We start from the raw sequence: 23,054 nt of genomic DNA, 5'->3' as shown, positions 1-23,054 counted from the left end.
TGGGGATAAAGTAGACGCTGTTCTCCCATTTCTCACAGTAAGAAGACAGTGTGTCCGTCGTTTTCCTTTATCACAGTGAGTCACTGTGACCTCCACGTGGCTCAGATTATACTCTTATTCCTAGATCCAGCTCAGTCACTCTTAAATATCCAGTTATTCCATTTGTACTAGTATTAATATAGCTTTTTTTGTGCTCCATTGTACTTGTCCTTTAAAAATGTGCCTCCCCCTCCCCCCCACCTTATTATGTCACGGGTACCAAGTCACAGATTAATTGGCAAGGCAAAATACAAATGACATTTTATTTCTGCTCATCTCATTAATGTAGATCAGCTCTGGCTGATTAGTTCTCCTCCAAACATTGGCTAAAACAGATCTATAACTTGGTGCTATACAGAGTAGAATGGTTTGTGATTGCTTTGTTTGCTTTTCCAGGGAAGATATAATAGTTTTTTGTTTATTTTGTGCATGTGCACATGACACTGTCTTACACTCCTTTTTTCTTCCTCCAGAACTAGCTCAAATAAAATAAACATTCTTAGCTCTTTCTTTAGAAAAACGGGGAGAAAAACTCACAAGCCAATCCAAGCAGAGACAGAGACAGCAAAATAGGAATAGATTGGGAAAAGCACTTTATAATTCATTACTATACATTAGTAACTCTTAAAATTTTTCCTTTTATGAAAAAGAACTGAAAAGTGTTGTAAGATCAGAAACTAATAAAAAATCACATACTTTTAGAAGATTTACCACTTGCTCCTTTTCATTTTATTGACTATTACCAAGTTTCAATGTGTTTCAAATAATTAAATACTGCAACTGGGACATTAAAAATACAAACTAATTTACCAAAATAATTGTATTCTGAATATTATGTACAATATTATACATTTTACATTACATAAAGGGTTTTTATACATAAAGGTAAGATTTGATTCATGATTACTGAAAATCCAAAATACATTTGAACAAAGCATTCCTATGCATACATACATAATCACTCATATGGGATAATCAAAAACCATACATGAGTGTGGTTATTAAAAAATAAAATTACATTCATACAATAATAGTACAAATTGAAATCAGTTTTAATTTGAAAAATACTATTATAAAACCACACACATATGAATGAATGATATAACCTAATTCTATTTAGTTAAAAATTTTTATACTTGAGACTGAAATATGTCTCTATCCCATGGGAAATTTTTGATTTTTAATTTTAAGGGATTTGTATAATTCAACATCATTAAACGTGTATCCATGGGTATAACACAGACCTAATCCCAGCAAATAGAAAAGTCATGAGGGTCAATCATACCACCTTATGTACTTCACCATATAGTTTTTGAACAATATACTGTTCAGTTGTACAGTTTTGTACTTCTTCATATTCATGCTTGTCATCAGTGATTAAGTGTTGAGGCACAGAGTTTACAGGGAAATATGTATTACTGTCAAGAATTAGATACTAAAACAAGGCTATCACTGGGTGACTACCGAAAAAAAGAAGGGGTGCTCATGTGGAAAATGCCACCCATATACACCAAATTCGTTATTAAACAACGTGTCAGTCCTTTAAAAAGATTAATAGCTGATGTGTCAAACCTTGTTTGAATCCTGAAATAGCTAAGTCCAGAATAGTGCCATGTAAGTTTTAGTACTATCTCACTTTTAAATTTAATTCAAGAGGAAGACCTATGATTTTAAGTAAAATCAAACATTTCTCTAATTGATCCGAGAAGCCTGAAAAACAGTGTCTTTATAACAAAAAATGTCTTTCTAATTGTATGTCACTGTATATGAATCTTATCCCAGAGATACACAGACAGGTGAAAATTCTATCAGAACTATACATAAGAACCTTGGAAAGGCACCAATTAGTAAATTGGCCATTCTCCTTAAAATGTGTACAGCATTTTTCAGTATTCCCTATCTTGAAATTCTGCATTTTATCAAAGGCAGACAGCAGAACACTTGGAAACTGGAAGAGAGAGAAGGAACAAGTTGAAACATATACAAAATCAAGGTATTTTCCAACACCACATAGTCTGCGAAAAATGAGATTCAGAGCCTAACGTCTGCTATATCATTTTTCTTCTCATTCAGGTCTTGCTTGACTATAAAAAGAAGCTCTAACCTAGGTTATCAAAATATATTCATATAAATGTATGAGCATTTCTAATACAAAAGTTAAAAAAGGTCTAAATTTTTAATTTTTGTAATTAAATATCCTAGAGTTCAGTAGGCAGATTTATTTTTGAGCAGCTTGAAAAGAATCCGACAGCTGAGCTCTGCCTGTGAAATCGGGCATGGCTACATTTCAGCTCTTCGCTGTGACTTCTCAGCGGCAGCAGCCCCATCCTCCTCCTCGTCATCCTCCTCCTCATAATGCTCCTCTCGGCCTTTGGGGTGGTTGTCATCTCGAACTTCTTGCTCTTCTCCTTCATTATTTTTCTCATCGGCCTTAAAGTTAAAAGAACAAAAGGAAAATTGAGAAACAGGACACTGAGTTAGTAGCATAAATAATTCCCTCTTAAAAACAGAACAAAACAAAACAGAAAGAAAACAAGTGAAGAAAATATTCCAATAGGCAAGAGTGCTACTGTCTTTTCTAATCTTCACACTGTCACACAATTTCCTAATTCCCAATGTTATACTCCATGGCACCTTAGATGTACCCACTGGGATCTTTCCAACTATACATAGGTGTCTCCTACTCACGTGCTCAAAGGCACACATGTGCAACAGAAATATTATATCCTACACATACATTTTCATCATTTTCACCATAGGTCTCTTCAGCATTATGCTCCAATTCCCTTTTTTTCTCCTCAGTCAAATCTTCCTGAACCTAAAACAAACCAGAGACATCAAGTGGACACTTGGATCATTTCAACACTTGAAGCAACATATTCTGATTTCCAATAAGTTCATTCAAATCAGTAAAGACAAAATTAAACTAAAAATAAATCTGAAAAGACAAAGATTTGACTTGTCTATTAGCCATGAATAAATGTGTAACATACTTACTAAAAAAATTAGTATTATTCAGAATCTAGGACTTTTGTGTGTTGAGTTTCTGATTTGTTTGAATAAGGGTTAACACTCCAAGTATAACACCTGAAGAAATTCACCTTATAAAGTTAAAAAACTCCTCTTTTCCAAAAGAGAGAACTGTTAAAGTCTGAAAGTTCTGACAGAATGTAAGTTCTTGTGAAGAACAGGAACCATCAGTCTTACTCAACTAACTGCCTTCAATACCTAGAGGCATGCTTGGCATGCTGCAACTGCTTAATAAATATTGTTGAATAAATGAATCAATGAATGAATCAATGCAAAAAAATATCTGCTCTTACAGATATTTACAAGTCACAGAAATCAGGCACCACCACCTACACTTTAGTGTAATAGAGAACAGAGAAAAACCTGTGTATATATACATTTCTATAATTAAGAATAAACTTTTTTGGCTAAAATATCTAGAACACAGAACATAATCATTTCAGTTTCTTCATAGAATAGTTATTAAGCTACCTCAAATCCCTGCATGTCTTTGTATTCTAAGACATTTCTATTTTAAGTAGTTCTCTTTCATGTATGCTATTACTATTATGTGTCATTGATTCTGATTATCTCAAAATGCAAATCAGAGAATCCAAATATTTTTGATCATTAAATCTCTATTTAATGATCACATCTATGAAAATAGAGGGTAATATATTTTACACCTTAACTATGACAATGGCATAAAAGTAAGTCTTGAGTAACACAAAATTACCTAATTGGGGGGGGGGGGCAGTGTATATGTGTTAAATATCCCAGAAATGGGCAAGAAAAAGAAAGTATACTGGTGTTATAATTAAGGAACAACAAATTAAGGGCTGCGTCAAGGTGTCCATAGCCCAGGTTCAGCAGAATGAACTGCAACCCATCAGACTCACTCTGGAGGGACCTGTTAAGAGTCTACAAAGATGAACCTTCAAAGATGCCAGCCTAAGATGCCGGCCTTCATGAGTCTTGTCTAACCAGTCCATTGTTGGCTGGACTCACAGCCCCTGTACCACACTGGAACCAAATAAATACATTGTGGGGACAAATATAGAGGATATTTTGTATTTACGTGTCCTGGTAGAGCGAGCTACAGAGAAGACACTTCTGCCTCGGCGCAGGCTGTAGCAGTGGCCAATGACATCTCTTCGGCCCTTAGCCACACAATGACAACACTCCCCAGGACATTACAGCGGAAACAGCGAAGCACTTATTTCAGACTGTACTAAGGTCTCACTAATTGAAAATTGCTAAAGCGTCCCGGTTGATTTCAGTGAAAAGACATGTCTTGTATGGCCTTTATAATGAAAATATACTAGTGAACAGTCAATACTGTAGTTGGGGCTGGGAGGGAACTGCCTTGAGACTGTGGTACAGTGAAAAGAATAAATCAGGGTTAGCACATGTTTGCTATAAAGGGCCAGGTAGTAAATATCCAGGCTTTCTTGGCCATCAAGTCTCTGTAGCAATTACCCAAGTCTAGCGCAGCAGTGGCCTTAGACAACATGTACACAGAAAGGCATGGCTTTTGTTTCAGTAAGGCTTCACTTATAAAATAGACCCAGGCCTGTAGCCTGCCAACCCAATACAGACCATGAAGTCAGGCAGAGCTAGATTAAATCCTTGGCTCTGCAACTCTCCAAGCTGTATAAACAATAAGGTCATTTGTTTTTACTATGAAAAGTTTCAAGCACACACAAAAACAATGATTCAATAAACTCCCTAATAGCCATCACCAAGGCTCAAAGGTTATCTCAATGTTGCCATGCCTGCATCACCCATCACTTTATTTTCTGATGAATTATTCTTAAAAATTCTAGATATCATGTAATTTCAGCCCTACCCATCTCTAGACACATTGCACTTTTCTTATATAACCATAATACCATTATCACATCTAATAAATAATCCCATGGCATCATCTAATGTCTAGTCCTTACTTACATTTTCTCAATTGTCTTAAATATGTCTATTTACATCTGGCTTGTCCTAATATAAACAAAAGTCATATCCAACACCAATTCCACTTCCTTTTTTTTTCCTTAATGCTATATTATTGTCCAGTAAAATGACCCAGACTCTGGATTTATTTGCTTCTTTGAGGTGTCAGTTATTTCTTTAGCCTCCACATTTCTTACAAAAGGAAGTTAGTTAGCTTAAAGGCTTGAATGAATTCAATTTGCAAAGTAAAGATTTTTCAGAGATGATGCTGTAGACCTCATATTTCCATCACATCTCTGCTCTACTTTTAGTGAAGCTAAAGTTGGTCAGTGAGCTCAGACAACTACAGCCTGATCCCTCCATGGTAAAATCCCCTGATCTCCATTAATCTGGTGATGTCATCCATTGATGACTGCTCCTAAATCAACTGTTTTAATTAGGGGTTACAAAATGGTGACTTTCTAATTCCATCATTCCTTCTGTATACACTAATTTCTAAAAAGAAAAACTTGCCTGTATCAACTAGTTAGTTCCTATGCTTTAATGTAATGTGCATGTGTGTGCATGCTCAGTCGTGTCCTACTCTTTGTGACCCCACGGACTGGAGCCCGTCAGGCTCCACTGTCCATGGAATTTTCCAGGCAATAATACTGGAGTGGGTTGCCATTTCCTTCTACAGATCTTCCCAACCCAGGAATTGAATGCATGTCTGTTGCGTCTCCTGCACTGGTGGGCAGATTCTCTACCACTGAGCTACCTGGGAAGCCCAGTTACTATGCTTGGTATACTTAATTATGATAGCTTTTAAAAGCAGACCTGGGTATGGTCTAATCATGGTTCTAACAATAACAAGCTGTGTGACCTCTGAAAATTTATGTAACCTCTTTGAAGTTCAAATTTCTTATCTGTCAAAGAAAGGGGTTAGATAAAAATCAGTGATTTTTAATTTTCTGTGTGTGTGTGTGGTATGGTGGGGGTCAAGGACCGCTTTAAGACTTTGATGAGAAAGTCTTCAGTAAGTAGGCACCTAGACATACATCATTTTGCAAAGAAGTCTTAAGAGGTTCAGACTTCTCTAAACAGTGTATTCCTGAAACATCAGCATTACCTGCAAGCTTGTGGAAAAACTCCGATTCCTAGGTCCCACACAGATAGGAACAGAAGCTCCAAGAGTAAGGTCTGATCCAGGGATCTGTATGTTTTACACACTTTCCAAGGGGATTCTTATCCACAGCAAAGCCTAAGAGCCACTTGAGTGACAATGAATGTCTCTGGCTAGAGAAATAAATACTGTTTCATGAGTTCTTGCCTCTCTTGGAACCTACTGTAGAAAATTTAGGTTGTGGATCAACTGACAATATAAACTGAGGTGGAAACCATTGATTTAAATTACTCTTTAATTTAGGTATTGCACAAATGAAAATTTTATAATTTTTCAAATTTATGAATATACCTTTTTTAATATTCTAGTAATATATTCTCTACATTTGGGGGCAAGAGTAATTCAAACTTATCTTAAAGGCATTACTGAAATGGGACAAAATGATATGGAGTTTGTCATTTTAAAATATGTTTAGACTGCTACTGCTGCTAAGTCACTTCAGTCGTGTCCGACTCTGTGCGACCCCATAGACGGCACCCCACCAGGCTTCCCCGTCCCTGGGATTCTCCAGGCAAGAACACGGGAGTGGGTTGCCATTTCCTTCTCCAATGCATGAAAGTGAAAAGTGAAAGCGAAGTCGCTTAGTCGTGTCCGACTCTAGCGACCCCATGGACTGCAGCCCACCAGGCTCCTCCATCCATGGGATTTTCTAGGCCAAAGTACTGGAGTGGGGTGCTGTTGCCTTCTCCATGTTTAGACTAATAACTGCCAAATGTTACTTTTTTACAATGTGGACATGCCAGTTATGTCTTCCACACTTGACCCTCTTTATTATCCTGCTAAACCTGATGGAAACATTTTGTTAAATATCTCCCTGAACCATTACTTATTACTCATTCAGTTCAGTTCAGTTCAGTCACTCAGTTGTGTCCGACTCTTTGTGACCCCATGAACTGCAGCACACCAGGCCTCCTGTTCATCACCAACTCCCGGAGTCCACTCAAACCCATGTCCATCGAGTAGGTGACGCCATCCAGCCATCTCATCCTCTGTCGTCCCCTTCTCCTCCTACCCTCAATCTTTCCCAGCATCAGGGTCTTTTCAAATGAGTCAGCTCTTCACATCAGATGGCCAAAGTATTGGAGTTTCAGCTTCAACATCAGTCCTACCAATGAACACCCAGGACTGATCTCCTTTAGGATGGACTGGTTGGATCTCCCTGCAGTCCAAGGGACTCTCAAGAGTCTTCTCCAACACCACAGTTCAAAAGCATCAACTCTTTGGTGCTCAGCTTTCGTTATAGTCCAATTCTCACATCCATACGTGACCACTGGAAAAACCATAGCCTTGACTAGACAGACCTTTGTTGACAAAGTAACTCAAATTACTCATTACTAAAATCTAATGATTTAGGCATTTTAGAAAAAGTCCCTATGTGATGTGGCAAAGTTTAATAAATAGCAAAAACAAAACAAAACAGATCTCCTGAATCTGAATGGACTTGGCTAGCTACCCAGTCCTCATATGTATTCACACCTTTCTCTGATGCATCAAAGATCTTAGGGGGTGAGCCAGCAACTGGAAGGATGCCCTTAGGTAACCAAGAAGCCTAAAATTCAAAGAGATGGATGGGACATGATCACGGAAAGAGCTTCAGTCTATGATGGACACCTCTGCTTGCCGGCTAATGTTTAATAGAGTTTCTGCCATCTGGACAGTTTCTTGATGTGGTGATTACCAGGCCAACATGCCACTAAAAGGCAGCCAGGAAACCCTGTACCTGTTCTTATGTGAGTGTTCAGATCAATCTGGTTTTACGCAGATTGGGGAAACAGAGCACTTGGGTTTTTCACAGTAGTCATTTAAGCTCTCTATATTTTTAAACATTTAAATCATTTTAAAGTACACACAGCACTTTTTGGCAATGTCACAGTTTGTCTCATTTGCTCATAAGGAGATTAAAAAAATCTGTAAAGTATGCAACACGCGGATGGCTTTTCATAGGAATGTCTTATCATAGGAATGTCTTTCTAAGGATCCCAAAACAAAAACAATCAATGCTTGTTAACAGTCATTTTTAGATCTTAGAAGGAAAACACTGTTGCATTACGATAAGAGAAAGCAGGGAGAGGGAAGATTTCCTAACATCACACTTGTTTTGGGTTCTGTACTCTCAAAGTTCAAGTCACAAGTCTGATGGGCTGTGCTTCTGAACAGGTACAACCTGGCAAGATGCAATTCCTCCCTAGAGGCAAATGTGACAAGAAGGCAGGTTGATGGTGGACTGGAAGGGAGGGGAGCCAATGGTGGCTCAGGGGTCAGCTGGAAGCCTCTGAGGCTTAAGGAAGAGAAGAACGATGCACATTACCCTGCATTTTACAGTTATGAGTGCTCACATACACAGCACTCATAGACAACAGGCTGTATATTCTCACAGACAGCAACCCTCTTTGTTTTTCTCATTTTGCTGCACTCCGCTGAGAACTTCGTCTCTATTAGTAGGCCTTGACTGGTATATGGAAATTCTCCCTCCGCAAGGGAAGAACTGAGAACAGTGGAAAGAGGTGGGAAAATCCAATAACTAAGCACCTCAGGAACTGCCAAAAAAATAAAATACAGCCTGAACAAGGGACACTTAGAGGGCAGAGGGGAAAGGTACCCAGGGAAGGAGAGGCAGGCTGGGCTTCTGCTGAGAGCTCACGTGGTAGCCACACTAAAGGAAAAGGTGTGATGACCTGAGTCTGTCAGGGTCAGAGAGTGGGGACAGAGGTGCCGAGCTCAGAGTTCTGGGCTGGGCACTTGGGTGGGGGGGGCTCTGCCTGTCACCATCCTCCTTCCCTCCCACCTCTCTGCCTTTCTTTTCTATCTTTGATCCCTCTTGGATCCCACATTAACTAATAGAATACAGAAGTAAAAAAAAAAAAAAAAAATTAATCAGTGAATACTGATTAAAATTTTATGTTTACTCTTCTGAATTTTTAAAAAGAAGCCAAGGTGAGCCTCTTCTCTCTTAATCCCTCAAAGATCCCTGACAGCGGACATAATGAAACAAGTAATATTAGTCCAGACATCCTGTTACAAGAGAGGTCCAGATGAATATCTTTCTCTTGCCAGATGTCTTCATATTCAAGGCTGCCGGGTTCTCTAATACTCTCTTCTGATGACACGGCTCAGGGGTTTGAGCAGGATGAACAGCAGGATGAGAAAAAGGAAAGAGAATAAGGGGATCAAGGCAGGAAGATTGCATGTAAAACTACAGGTATATGTTGCCAATGTCTGCAAAGAACGACGTTCTTCTCTGTTTTCCTGGTATAAACACAAACTTCAGCATCAGCTCTGAAAAGTTGACAAATGCAACCAGATGAGGCAGCAGCCTTAGCCGAGGGAGCCCTGCCCATGAGGCAGAACACGGGCCTCTTAGCAGGCTCTCAGGTAGGTTCAGGCTGCCACTTGTCCATCCTCTCCTGCTGTTCCCCTTAGGGCCAGAGTCACACATTTGCAAAGGCCTGGTTGAGAAGCGCCTCTGAACTAGGGCTTTAATTTGCTAGACCATTTTCTGGTCCAGAGAGACACGGAGCCTGGGGCCTGGGCCTCATCCGTATCATTCTCTTGTGTTCTGAGCTCCAGTGGTCCATACAGTACCCTTCTGAGACTAACCAGCTCAACCAACAGCATTAATCAATCAACTACACAATTGTGGCACTACACACAACACTACACACGACACACAACTACACATGGTAGACGCTCCACGAAGCTAATTTACAGTAATATGCGAGGGGTTTGCAATAAAGAGCAAACTAAAATGAAATGCTAAGAAATTCTACCCAAATGCATTTTACTCAACTGAGCTCCTTACCTATTTTTGCTTTTCTTCTTTGTTAAATTTAAGATACTAAATTTTTAGAAGGGAAGAGGCTAAAAGTGAAAATGTTTTACATGTCTGGAGGGTGTTAAGTGTGTTCTGCTAGACACCATGGGGTGTCGCTATGAGGCAGGAGCAGTGGTCATGTCTACAGAGAAAGTCTCTGAGGTTTGTCCAGACTTTCAAGGGGCAGAGCTTTGTTCTTCTTTCTTGTGAGGCAAAGAGACGGGAGAAAATATTTTTACAAAGATCACATAAACCTAAGTATGCCATTCCTGGAAGGTCAAATGTCTTCTTAATTCAAAATTTCTAGGGAAAACAAGAGAAGAGAATTCTATCATCCTGTTTTTATTATTTTCCAACCAAATGTCTCCACAGCTATGGTCCATTTCTCCTCGAAACCATCCTTCCTTATCTAGCCTATGGCTCTCTAAACCTTTCTATGAAAGCCCATTCGGAGAGGTTTTTTCAGGTGAGTGTGAGATCCCAAGCAGTCTGGCCTCCTGCCCTCCCTCTTCCTACCTCCTCTTCCCCTTCTTCCTGGTACTGCTCATCCACGTTGTCCTCCTGCTGGTCTGGGTTTCCTGCCATCTGTTGAAACAAAAGGAGAGGTTCAGGTTACTGAACACTGGAGATGCATTTTCCTGTCCTCTGGGACAAAGAACAGGCAGGCCATGAACAGTGCATTTCAATGCCTCAATGGGCAGGAAATGATGACTAATCACTCCCAACAAAGCCCAGGAAGCCCATGACCCACTCCTTCTGAGTGCACGCATTGCATGTGAGGTAAACTTCCTGTCCACACAGGTCATAACTAAAACCTTTTGCATAAAACCTGGCATTTATAGGGCTTCCCTGGTGGCTCAGATGGTAAAGAATCAGCCTACAATGCAGGAGAATCGGGTTTGATCCCTGGGTTGAGAAGATCCCCTGGAGAAGGGATTGGCTACCCACTCCAGTATTCTTGCCTGGAGAATCCCACGGACAGAGGAGCCTGGTGGGCTACAGTCCATGGGGTCGCAAAGGTTCAGACATGACTGAGAGACTAACACTGTAACTTTAGGCATTTATAAAATCCCCAGGTTAATACAACCCAGCAATCCCACTGCTGGGCATACACACCGAGGAAACCAGAACTGAAAGAGACACGTGTACCCCAATGTTCATTGCAGCACAGTTTGCAATAGCTAGGAGATGAAGCAACCTAGATGTCCATTGGCAGACGAATGGATAAGAAAGTTGTGCTACATGTATATGATGGAATATTACTCGGCTGTTAAAAAGAACACATTTGAATCAGTTCTAATGAGGTGGATGAAACTGGACCTATTATACAGAGTGAAGTAAGTCAGAAAGAAAAACACCAAAAAGTGTATTAACTCATGTGTATGGAATTTAGAAAGATGGTAACAACGACCCTATATGTAAGACAGCAAAAGAGACACAGATGTAAAGAACAGACTTTTGGATTCTGTGGGAAAAGGCAAGGATGGGATGATTTGAGGAAATAGCACTGAAACATGTATATTACCATATGTAAAATAGATGATCAGTGCAAGTTTGATGCATGAAGCAGGGCGCTCAAAGCCAGTGCTCTGGGACAACCCAGAGGGATAGGGTGGGGAGGGACATCAGGAGGGAGTGGGTTCAGGATGGGGGGACACGTGTACAGCCTTGGCTGGTTTATGTTGATGTATGGCAAAAACTACCACAATATTGTAAAGTAATTCACCTCCAATTAAAATAAATTAATTAAAAAAATAATAAAATCCCCAGGTTAAAACCACCCTCCACCATGGCACCCACTTACCACCAAATGTTCCTCCATTTCTGCATTCTGTTGCTTTTGGTGACTTTGTTTTTGCTCTTCATTTTCATCTGGCAAGTTTTCTTCCCTCACTTGCCCGGCTTCTTCAAATTCATCCTCGCCTTGATTATTAGGGTCATCTGCTGGGTTTATATCCTCTACAGCTGCCCTCTGTAAAATTTTAATGAAAAGCAAGCACCACTTCAAAATCCAGGATCAAGTTTAATTTCATTTGAAAGGCCACAGGCTGACAGAAAATTAAATTGTCCTTTACCAGACTGCTCAGGTCTGTCCTTACCAAGACTCACAGGTACCCATCCTGCTGTCAAAAGATAAAGCCTCTGCTTTGTCAGAGACGGATGCATCAGAAAGAAGTTCAAAGAGCACCTCTTTCCTGCAAGTGATTCCAAAACAGTTCTCAAAGCTCCAATGCCATAAATAATATGAGCATAACTAGATGACAAGAAAAACAGTTAATGAAAGCCAAAGGACCAAATAGGAGAAATAATTAAAATGAGAGATTTAGATAGGCAAATGGTAACTGCTTTCACCAGTACGTCGATTTTTACAGACCAGTTATTCTTTGCAAACCAGCTGATGTAAGCGGGTGAAAAGCAGTTGAGGAGACAGGAAACCCACACCAGCAGGGACCCAAGAAGAGGGCCTGTGAGGAGACAAGAGGAGGCTAATTCAAGAGTAGGCCATCACATTCTAGTGTGGATCACATTTCTTTATAAGGAACACTAATGTAAAGCTAAGAGATGCTGCACTGATAAGAGACAAAATAAGAGGAACTGGGCTTAACTCAACTTCTGGTGATATAAATATTTTGAAAAATACCTCCCCCAACCCATCCTACCTCTCAAGTAGTTCTCGGTTATTGTGTTCAACGAATGCCCTTCATATTATCAACTTTAGAATTATCTGAATGTCCCACTTATGATCACAAAGCACCTTTCAAAATCATATACACCCTCATAAAGATTCAGATTTTTAGAGTGTGAGCTGGGTGGAAATGATGATGCTTGTAGGAGCGTCCCTGATCACACTGGGGTCATCAACAGGACGCTTCACTGAAGCAGCAAATGCTTCCCAGAGACAGGGAAGTCTGAATGAGATTTAGTCTCTAGACCACAAAATTCTACTTCAATTCACTTCAGAGCCTTGAACATGTTCAAGAGCTCACTGCAGTCTCAGCTGATGTATTATCTGCACCTCCCTGGCTATATACTTCATTCAAGAACAAAGTGACACTTTTCTTGGGGATACAGAGTGACAAATCATAACCTTCACACTAAACTCCAGTTACTCCACAATCTTGTCATATGGATTTCCTTTTGTGTGTTATCAATAAACTGTGTGGAAATATATGGGAAATGTAACATGTTTTCTTCCAGGGAAAAAAGTACTGAATGTCCTTTGCAAAAGTTTATAAAAATATACAGATTAGCTCTAACTCTAACCAAGTAATAAAAAAGGTTTAATAGGCACAGTTGTTAGATATTTTAAAAAAAAAAGGATGATTCATTAAACCTCAGTGAAGCTGGACAAAAATGTTCCTAATTTAAAAAAAGTAAATAAAGCAGGTGAGACAGAGAGACAAGCAGGCTAATAATTTCTAATTAAGGGAAGGCACGGCAGAAAGGCCAACATTTCCCAACGTGTTATCTAGAGCAAATCAACCGATGAAAGGAGAGTGAAGGATTGTGCAGTCAGGTAACCAATCGAGACAGACAGCATTTCCCAAAAGTCAGGAACTGGAATACCCACCCTTCCCCTGTGCCCGCCATCGCTCTCAGGCTCTTGCATACTCCCTCTCTTGCTCTCTCGTGGACACTCTCTTGCTCCTACACATCCTCTGGCTCTCTCATACTCTCCTGTTATCTATAGCTCTTATCCTTTCCTGACAATATTTCAGGGCTAGGGTTCCCTGGAGCATACTTTGAGAACTGCTGATTGAGGAGCTAGTGGGTAGATATATCCTACCACCTCTCCGTGCAAGTTATAGGGGAAAGCCGTTTCCATCGAGGTTGCTTCAAGCAGCTCGGGAAGACTTTGTCAGTGCTTATCAAGAAAGAATATCAATCCTCCTCCTCTCAGTCCATTGGACCAACATAAACAGGGCCCAGAGGACAGCAGGGCCCAAAGGACCACATTCTATAAATGTGGTGCTTGATTTGCTAGCAAAAGATGACAGGAGAGCTACGGTAAGTTGTCAAAATCATCTAGACATAAGTGCAAAGACACACTTACAGGCAAGGTCAAGGTCCCATACCACCCAACTGAACTGGGAGTCTTGGTCCTTTCTTGCGTAAATAAAAAGAATAGCTTTGGTTATTATATCTCTACCTGTTGATACTCTAATTTTTCTATGGCAATATGGTATCTGAGAAATGTTTTTCATTTCTCAAACCTCACATTCTTAGCTGTGTGTTTACTAAAATAGTCACTGGACTGCTGAGAGATTACACAGTCGCAGGACACACATTCACAACTGAGCAGACTGCTCAGTGTGCTCCATGGTGGCTGACCTCCTTTCTCTGGTTCTCTAATTCCCACATTTGCTTTGTTGTGTTTTCTTTTTCATCTTTCAGAATTACTACATACTGCAATGCCTCTTTTTGCTCTTCTATTTTAATTTTACTAAAGTTCCCAGAGGGCAACTCCCTGGATGTTTTCCCTGAGCAACCTTTAACCCATTCTCATCACACAAACACCCCATGGTTGACAGTTAACAGTTACCATATAATTATGTAAACCACGTGGAGCTGGAGTTACAGAGTCAGGTAAACCTTTATATTTCCTTTCTGCCTTGTGAGTTCCCAAGTGTCATGACCAGATGAGAGGACACTTACATCTCCCTCGGATTCTGGGTCAGCTTCATGGGGCCCTTGTTCTTGCAGGTCATGTCCATTCTCTGGGTCTTCTTCTGCCTCATCTTGGTGCTGGTTATCTCTCTCATAGGCTAGCAAATCAAAGGAACCCTTATCAGCCCCAAGGAACCAGACAGGATTCTTCCCTTTCAAAACCAAGCCAAGCCACTGGTGGGCTTTCCTACAGACGACATCACTCACTCTCTCCTCCTTTTAGGTTAGCTCAACATAAAGTACACGTCTCAGCTTTTCTGAAAGTTATTTTTTCCCCAGTCCTTGTATCTACAGAGACAATGTGGATAACTGACATATTCTCTCTAAAACACATGTTTACAACAGAAGCTGCATTTTCCCCCATTATGCCAAAAACAACGATAGACACTTTCTCCATAAAATAAAGCCCAATGAATTGAACATCACTAATATTATTGACAAAATTTTGGTAATGTCAGAGAAAATAGCAAGGTACCAAAAGAAGAAATGGATGCTATTTCAGGAAATGAAAGAAATGGTAACCCCATTTGTGAAGCTCAAAAACAAATTCAGCCCATCTTGTGTTCTCTGAGGTGGTAGTGATGATGATACCACAAACATCACATATCTATACTCACACATTTACTTGTTACTTTTTGAAAAAAATATTTCAATACAGAGAATTTAGACCAGAACACACACACAGATATCAGAAGGTTAAATACATGGAGAGTATTTAGCCTGTAGAAAATAAAGATACAGATAACTTACTATTATGTTTCAAGTGCACCAAGGGATCCATTAAATAAAAGGGAGAACAAATGGTTCTCTAGTCTTTACTGATAATGGAACAAAAAAGCTTCAAGTGTTGCATGGGGGCACATAAGGAAAACAATTTCTTGACTATCAGAGCTATAAAATATCAGAATAGGCTATAGAGGGAGTTCGGTAATCACCTTCCATTAGATTCTTTAAGGAAAGGATACACAGCTAAGTGTTAGCGTTGCCAGAGAGACGGTTATTCTCTAGTTCTGCTATCACAGTAGGCAGTATTTGTTCAGTGACATAGATGTGTACCACAAATGAAAGCTACTAATGACTTAATTTGAAAAACTTTCAAGGTAATAATCTATATGTCTCCAAGGTAAGAAGAAAACGTAGAGGTTTCCTAAAGCCTAATATTCCTACGACAATGTGCTAGAAATAAAAATAAGTATTAACGTATAAGAAGTTTAGGGGTTTCCCAGGTGGCAGCGCAGCGGTAAACAATCTGGCCCAGCTAAACAATCTGCTTGCCAACGCAGGAGACACAGAAGATGAGAGTTTGATCCCTGGGTTGGGAAGATCCCCTGGAGTAGGAAATGGCAACCCACTCCAGTATTCTTGCCTCGAGAATCCCATGGACAGAGGAGCCTGGCAGCCTACACTTCATGGAGTTGCAAAGAGTCAGACACGACTGAGCATGTAAGCATGCCTTCCATATAAGAAGAGTAAAGCACTATCTCCTCTCTACTTTAAAATGGTAGAGAGCAAACAGATTATCTTGGGTTGATTCAGGCCATCAATGTGAACTTTTGGGGAGGATAAAGGAAAACATATCAATGACAACAAAAGACATATGGTGCACAAATCTCTGTATGTATAGGTACCCTCCACTTTTTGAAAGTTTATTTTTTGCCATTTCACTTTTATGAAAGATCTACATTAGTACCTGTTTTGGCTAAATGAAAGAAATCAGAAGAGGATTTTCAATTTTATGAAAATAGGTGAAAGCAAAAATAGCCATTTAGTGTTTCATTTGTAGAGAGAGAAAGCAGGTATGGAGGCAGCACACACCTGAGCAGAGAAGCAAGAATGGCACCACCCCCCTCTCTCCCCAGGACCTACATTCAGCATCTCAACCTCACACCCCCAGAGCTCTGAATGTGCCAGTGAGCATCTGTGCTTTATCTCAATTTATTTTGTGTATCCGTTAGCAAGATGTGTCCTATGGTAATTGTTTCTTCAATCTACACCATTTCAGCTTACAGTTTCAAAGGAACACTCTCAGAGAGCAGGAGAAACCTGTACATAGGTATGCATATGTCTCTGAGTTGACATTATATATTACCCAGCAGTTTTATTAAAACATTCATCATCTAAGAAGCTCACCACCTCCTTCCTCTTCCTGGATGCCCTGGTCCTCCGCTCCCTGAACGACATCATTATCCACAGCATCGTAATGAGCTTGCTGCCTGCAAGGAAACAAACAGCCATCAACTCCGGGACACTAGTAGCACAGTTTGACATAAGTCATTTATCTTTAAAGAGAGTCATCAATGAATTTCTCAAAATTCTTTTAAAAGCCATAAATATATTTCGTAAACGTATCCAATTAGGTTTAATAAGGATTCCAGGTACACTTTCAAAGGATACCTTATAAAAGATAAAATGCTTTTCAAAAAATAAAATGAAGCTAGCACAACACCTGACAGGTTAATTGGAGATGTAAACTGTTACTTTTAGGCAGAAAAAAAAAAATGTTGATTATTTTGGAAGTTAAATATTTGGAATTTGATTTTCGGTTCTGCCTCAGCTCCCATGAGCAAGAGGAGCCCCTCAAGTTCACAGGGAAGGACTATGAGGAGCTGTCTTTAATCTGCCTGTGGACACCGGAGGCCAAGCTATCCAGGTGGGTCAGAAGGCTACCGTGGCTGCTCGGGGCGCTGCAGCCGGCCCTCCTGGAGCCCATCCTGCCGCTGTCGGGCTGTCTCCCTGGCGACGAGCTGCTGCTGCTGGTGCTGCCGCAGCAAGTGTCCCTGCAGCCGCTGCTGGTGCAGGGCCTCCTGCTCCTCCCTCAGCCGCTGCGCCTCCTCCGCCCGCTGCGCCGCCAGCCTCTGCTGTTCCAGCTGCTCCTCATACGGCGACTGGAGTCTGGTAACTGGCTTGGCTGAAGGATGCACCTGGGGAACAGTGAGCAAGAGCAGTTGGGTGCCCTGGGTCTGCCCTTCACCCATTTCTCATGACACAGACAGAAGGCAGGGCTGGTTTATTAATACCTCTCTGTCAGGTCAACTGTCTTGTATGTTAGGTCCAACACCACCCGCTGCCGGACTCCACTGCTATTTCCCTACTCTCTCTGAATCACCCTTGGCTTCTTTTAGCAAGAAGAAGCTTGGCTTCCTTTGACCTTCCCCTGCTGTTGGCATTAATGCAGATATTTTTAATGTGCTCCCTCTCAAATGGAAAAGGACACAACAGAAGAAATATTTCAGCTTTAATTAAATGTATGCTCAAAAGACTCTGGTATAAGTGGGCACTTAATAACCTCAGACTAATTGGGGCAATGTCTGAGCTGAAGTTGAGGCTAAGGCTTTTCCATGAAGAGCTGAAGACTTTGGGAAGCTAATTAATTCCAGCAAAGCATACACCAATCTCAGGCTAAGAGGAGCCAAAAAAGGTCAAATTTCAGGTTAGCGTGGAGAGGCAGAATCACTTTTCTTCAAAGAAATAAAAAATGGATGAGAAGAGAGGATTTTTAGATTAAAGGAAAATCTGATCCAGGAATTCTTAAAGTCTGCTTCCATTAAGCAATTTACCACTCTCTCCTCCATCCCCCAACTAATACAAGCACGTACAATTCTCACCAAAGGAAAGAGGGTGCATGGTTGAGGGAAATTAAACCTAGTGGGGAATTATCTTGGAGGAAAGCTCATGGATGCAAGACTGGGAGAGGCTTCTTCACACTAAGTGTGCAACAGTCTAAGAGTAAACCTACAGGTGCCTTCACACCTGCTCAGCCAATCCTCTAGCAGCTTGAAGTCTTCAAAAGTTTGAGAGCAAACAGAGCTTCAGATCTGTAAATAAAGGATGATCAGCATCCATGTAAGAGCCAGGTAGATTGTTGTAAGGTATTACCTTAGAGGCTGTGTAATAAAAATATCTGGCTGCTTCAGTGTTGCTCTCAGTTCTTTTAAAGTCCCATTTATAATAATAATGTTTTCATGAGTTTTACTTATGTGAGAGGGGTGTGCTCAGTGGAGTGAGAGGGGTGTGGAGTGAGAGGGGAGTGCTCATATGGAGAAGGGAGTGCTCAGTGGAGTGAGAGGGGAATGGAGTGAAAGGGGAGTGGAGTGAGAGGGCAGTGCTCATATGCAGAGGGGAATGCTCAGCTTGAGCAGACACTGGTTAAACACACTCACCCAGTGGCATATCCTTAAGTAATAAGGTCAGCTTTTGATGACTTACTAACCACCCTGAATTTGAATATGTGAAAGCCAACATAGGATTTAACAGTAAGTGAACAGGGAGACAAAGTACCCTTGATCACAGAAAATGAGTCACTTCTTGGCATCAAGATGCCCACGGGCCTTGAGCACAGACAGAAAGTGCAGGATGAGGTGACCATCTCGTTTCCTAGTCTGTTAAAGGGATGTGCCCAAGTCTCCCTTACTATGCACTCTTTTCTCTTCCTTTTTAAAAAAATTTTAATTGGACGATAATTGCTTTACAATGTTTAGATTTCTGCTGTACAACAACATGAGTCAGTTTTAATATACACATATCCCCTCCCTGTTGAGCCTCCCTCCTACCCCCACACCCTACTGTGCATTCTTGACAAATAAACACCTATAGCACCCTCTCTTTCCCCAGTCACCTTTCTGGAGTAAGGTAGCTATGCTACTAATGTCACAACAGAACATTTAAATAAGTACATGGAAGATTTAGTGAAATCACCCCCATTTTATTTTAGAGCTTGTTATACATGGGCTTTTTCCTTGATGCAGTTGACCCTTGAACAATGTAGGGGTTAGGGGCATGAACCCGCAGCACAGTGAGAATCTTCATATAACTTTTAGTCAGCCCTCTGTATGGAGGGATCCTCCACAGCCTCCCTTTGGGGGCCCTTCTGTCTCAATATCCCATGTTCAGATTCAACCAAATACAGATTTTCTAGTGTTTACTAGAAAAATCCTTACAGAAGTGACCCTGCAAGGTTCAGACTCTCCTTGTTCATGGGTCAACATTATGTAGAGACAAAGCCACAACCTCTACCCCAGCCGACTGGTTGGGTAACCTCATACCTCGGCATGAACCTCCCCTGCGGCAAGTCTGGCTTCCTTTCGTTCACGCTGTTCTGCCCACTCCCGATCCTGCTCCTCGGGTGATGGGTCGTGCTCCTCCTCGAGGTGCTCAGGCCGCCCGACCTGTTCCATGGCCTCTTCCTCCAGGGCCCGCCTGTGTTCCTCCTCCACCTGTCGCTCCTCCGGCTCCCTGGGTCCTGCTTCTTGCCGGGTCAGTTCTGCGGGAGCCTGAAATTCTGCCTCCTTCTGGGTGGAAGGGTAAGGTTTTGTTTCCTCTGTTCTTCCAGGGGCTGCTTCATGGTTCTGCCACACTTCACTATGTCGAGACACCTAGGTCAAGCACATCACTGGAAATGACACTCCTCTAGTTTGACAGTAGTGACAGAATTTCTTTATTACCATGTCTACAGGGTTACAACATAAGCAAAATCCTGGAGTCTAGAAATATAGAGTCCTGACTGAAAAGTATGGCTGCAATGGAGTCACTTAACTCTTCCCACTGTGTAATCTCACCTATAAAATAGAGATAACATAAGCAAAATTTCATCACAGGAAGCATACCATAAGTAACCTAAAAGTAAAGCCTGTAAATGACCACATCTCAGTAGACTCTGCCCTCAAAAGCAGTCTAACTCCTAAAAAAAGGCAAAATCCTCATACTTCAAGTGATTGAATACTTATGCAATTTTCTTTGATGTAAATTTTGTCTTCAATAATTATTTGAAAAGAAAAGGATAAGATCAAATTGAGGATGAGTTAGGTTTGTTTTTTCTTACCTAATATAAAAAAGAATGCCATTACTAATGGACATCCATGTTAGCTAAAATAGTGTCCATTAAATCAGGTACAGTAAGACATTTTTAATGTATTAAAAGTAATATTTCTTTGTACACCAGAGAAAGTCTGTGAATATTTTATATTATTAATACAGAAAACTCTGAAGAAAAAAAAAAAAGATAGGTCTTTTCTACAGAGAACTCCTCCTCTAAAATTGGTGAACTTAAATCAGTTTTCTCTGAAAGTGTCAGAGATATCTATATGGTCTTCATTTCTTAGAAAAAAGGGGCAAAAGAAAGTAAATACAACATCAATAGGAAAATATGTCACTGCTCTTCCTCCTGCCAAATCCTCCTGATTTTTCTTTATCAGGAAAAATATTTTGTTTGGTCAGACTGTCCCATAATTGAAATAAATGTGAAGCTCTCTTCTTAAATTAGCAGAAACATAACTGAGAAACTGGACTGTATAAATAAATAAACCAAGGGAAAAAGTCTTTTCTCAGACACTTGAGGACAGCTTCTGGAGGTACACATTTTATCAAGTCCTTGCATACCTGGTGAGTGTGAATTGATACTGCCCTGGCTTTATAGTCAGGCTAGCAAAGTAATGCTCAAAATTCTCCAAGCCAGGCTTCACCAGTATAGGAACCGTGAACTTCCAGATGTTGAAGCTGGTTTTAGAAAAGGCAGAAGAACCAGAGATCAAATTGCCAACATCTGTTGGATCACTGAAAAAGCAAGAGTTCCAGAAAAACATCTATTTCTGCTTTATTGACTATGCTAAAGCCTTTGACTATGTGGATCACAACAAAGTATGGAAAATTCTGAAAGAGATGGGAATACCAGACCTACCTCTTGAGAAACCTGTAAGAAGGTCAAGAAGCAACAGTTAGAACTGGACATGGAACAACAGACTGGTTCCAAATAGGAAAAGGAGTACATCAAGGCTGTATATTGTCACCCTGCTTATTTAACTTATATGCAGAGTACATCATGAGAAACGCTGGACTGGATGAAGCACAAAGCTGGAGTCAAGATTACCAGGAGAAATATCAATAACCTCAGATAATCAGATGACACCACCCTTATGGCAGAAAGTGAAGAACTAAAGAGCCTCTTGATGAAAGTGAAAGTGGAGAGTGAAAAAGTTGGCTTAAAACTCAACATTCAGAAAACTAAGATCATGGCATCTGGTCCCATCACTTCATGGCAAATAGATGGGGAAACAATGGAAACAGTGACAGACTTTATTTTGGGGGGCTTCAAAATCATTGCAGTTGGTTACTGAAGCCATGAAATTAAAAGACGCTTACTCCTTGGAAGAAAAATTATGACCAAGCTAGACAGCATATTAAAAAGCAGAGATATTACTTTGCCAACAAAGGTCCGTCTAGTCAAAGCTATGATTTTTCCAGTAGTCATGTATGGATGTGAGAGTTGGACTATAAAGAAAGCTGAGCGCCGAACAATTGACGCTTTTGACCTGTGGTGTTGGAGAAGACTCTTGAGAGTCCCTTGGACTGCAAGGAGATCCAACCAGTCCATCCTAAAGGAAATCAGTCCTGAATATTCATTGGAAGGACTGATGCTGAAGCTGAAACTCCAATACTTTGGCCAACTGATGTGAAGAACTGACTCACTGGAAAAGACCCTGATGCTGGGAAAGACTGAAGGCGGGAGAAGAAGGGGACAACAAAGGATGAGATGGTTGGAGGGCATCACCAACTCAATGAACATGAGTTTAAGTAAGCTCCGGGAGTTGGTGATGGACAGGGAAGCCTGGCATGCTGCAGTCCATGGGGTCGCAGAGTTGGACACGACTGAGCGACTGAACTGAACTGGCTTTATAGTGCTAAAGAAACTGCCTGCCAATGCAGGAGAATCAAGAAATACAGGGTCTATCCCTGGGTTAGGAAGATCCCCTGGAGAAGGAAATGGCAACCCCCACTCCAGTATTCTTGCCTGGAGAATCCCATGGACAGAGGAGCCTGGCAGGGTACAGTCCATGGGGTTGCAAAGGGTCAGACATGACTGAAGCAACTTAGCAAGCATGCTGGCTGGCTTTATAGGAAATATTTGTCTGAAGGATTCTAAGTGCTTTCAAACACCTGTCATTTATCTCCACAACATCCCTGTGAAAAAGGTTAAGGCAAGTAACTCTTACCTGCATTTCATAGATAGAAAAACTAAAAAAAGTCAGAGTCATTAAAAGATCAATCCAGTTGAACTCGGATGGAGAACAGAACCAGTTCCCACACCAGGGCACTGACTGTGTTTTCTGAAGTTCAGAGCAATGTAAGACCCAGACAAAGAATAAGTATCCAGGACACAGAACCTGTCCGTGAAGGAATGCTTTGCTCAGACTGAAGATTCAAGTGAAGTCCACTTATACCAACTTAATTATTCCCATAAGATGATCAGAAGATGAGTTGGGGAGTCTTCTCAAACATTCATTGTTTAAAGTGTGTTTGTCAGGGGAAAGATCTGATTACAAAAGCAACTCGGTAAGAATTAATCATATGGGTTACACCATTTGGGATGCTCCACTTGGGAGATATTCTTAAACAACAAGACTTAATTTTATAAAGAACGGGAAT

General features: G+C 40.8%; 1 protein-coding gene across 4 annotated transcripts in view; it reads right to left on the bottom strand.

The window, feature by feature from the left end:
* Window positions 1–615: 615 nt before the first annotated feature.
* GOLIM4 (golgi integral membrane protein 4) overlaps window positions 616–23,054 on the bottom strand; it is an 84,059-nt gene continuing 61,620 nt past the window's right edge. For 2 of the 4 annotated variants that reach the window (XM_025288591.2, XM_025288601.2), the window contains 8 exons: window positions 19,679–20,008; window positions 17,304–17,557; window positions 16,767–16,849; window positions 14,625–14,734; window positions 11,773–11,940; window positions 10,485–10,553; window positions 2,777–2,857; window positions 616–2,469 (listed from right to left, as the gene is read on the bottom strand). In XM_025288591.2, coding sequence (XP_025144376.2) covers window positions 2,320–2,469; window positions 2,777–2,857; window positions 10,485–10,553; window positions 11,773–11,940; window positions 14,625–14,734; window positions 16,767–16,849; window positions 17,304–17,557; window positions 19,679–20,008 — 1,245 coding nt within the window. In that variant the 3' untranslated portion in view covers window positions 616–2,319. The remainder of the gene's footprint in view (window positions 2,470–2,776; window positions 2,858–10,484; window positions 10,554–11,772; window positions 11,941–14,624; window positions 14,735–16,766; window positions 16,850–17,303; window positions 17,558–19,678; window positions 20,009–23,054) is intronic. The other 2 variants (XM_025288595.2, XM_025288606.2) reach the window with 1 other exon arrangement.

The sequence above is a fragment of the Bubalus bubalis genome, chromosome 1 (assembly GCF_019923935.1).
Source record: "Bubalus bubalis isolate 160015118507 breed Murrah chromosome 1, NDDB_SH_1, whole genome shotgun sequence".
Classification (NCBI taxonomy): domain Eukaryota; kingdom Metazoa; phylum Chordata; class Mammalia; order Artiodactyla; family Bovidae; genus Bubalus; species Bubalus bubalis.
Note: the sequence above shows the minus strand (reverse complement) of the source record. Positions and strands in the feature narration are given on the sequence as shown.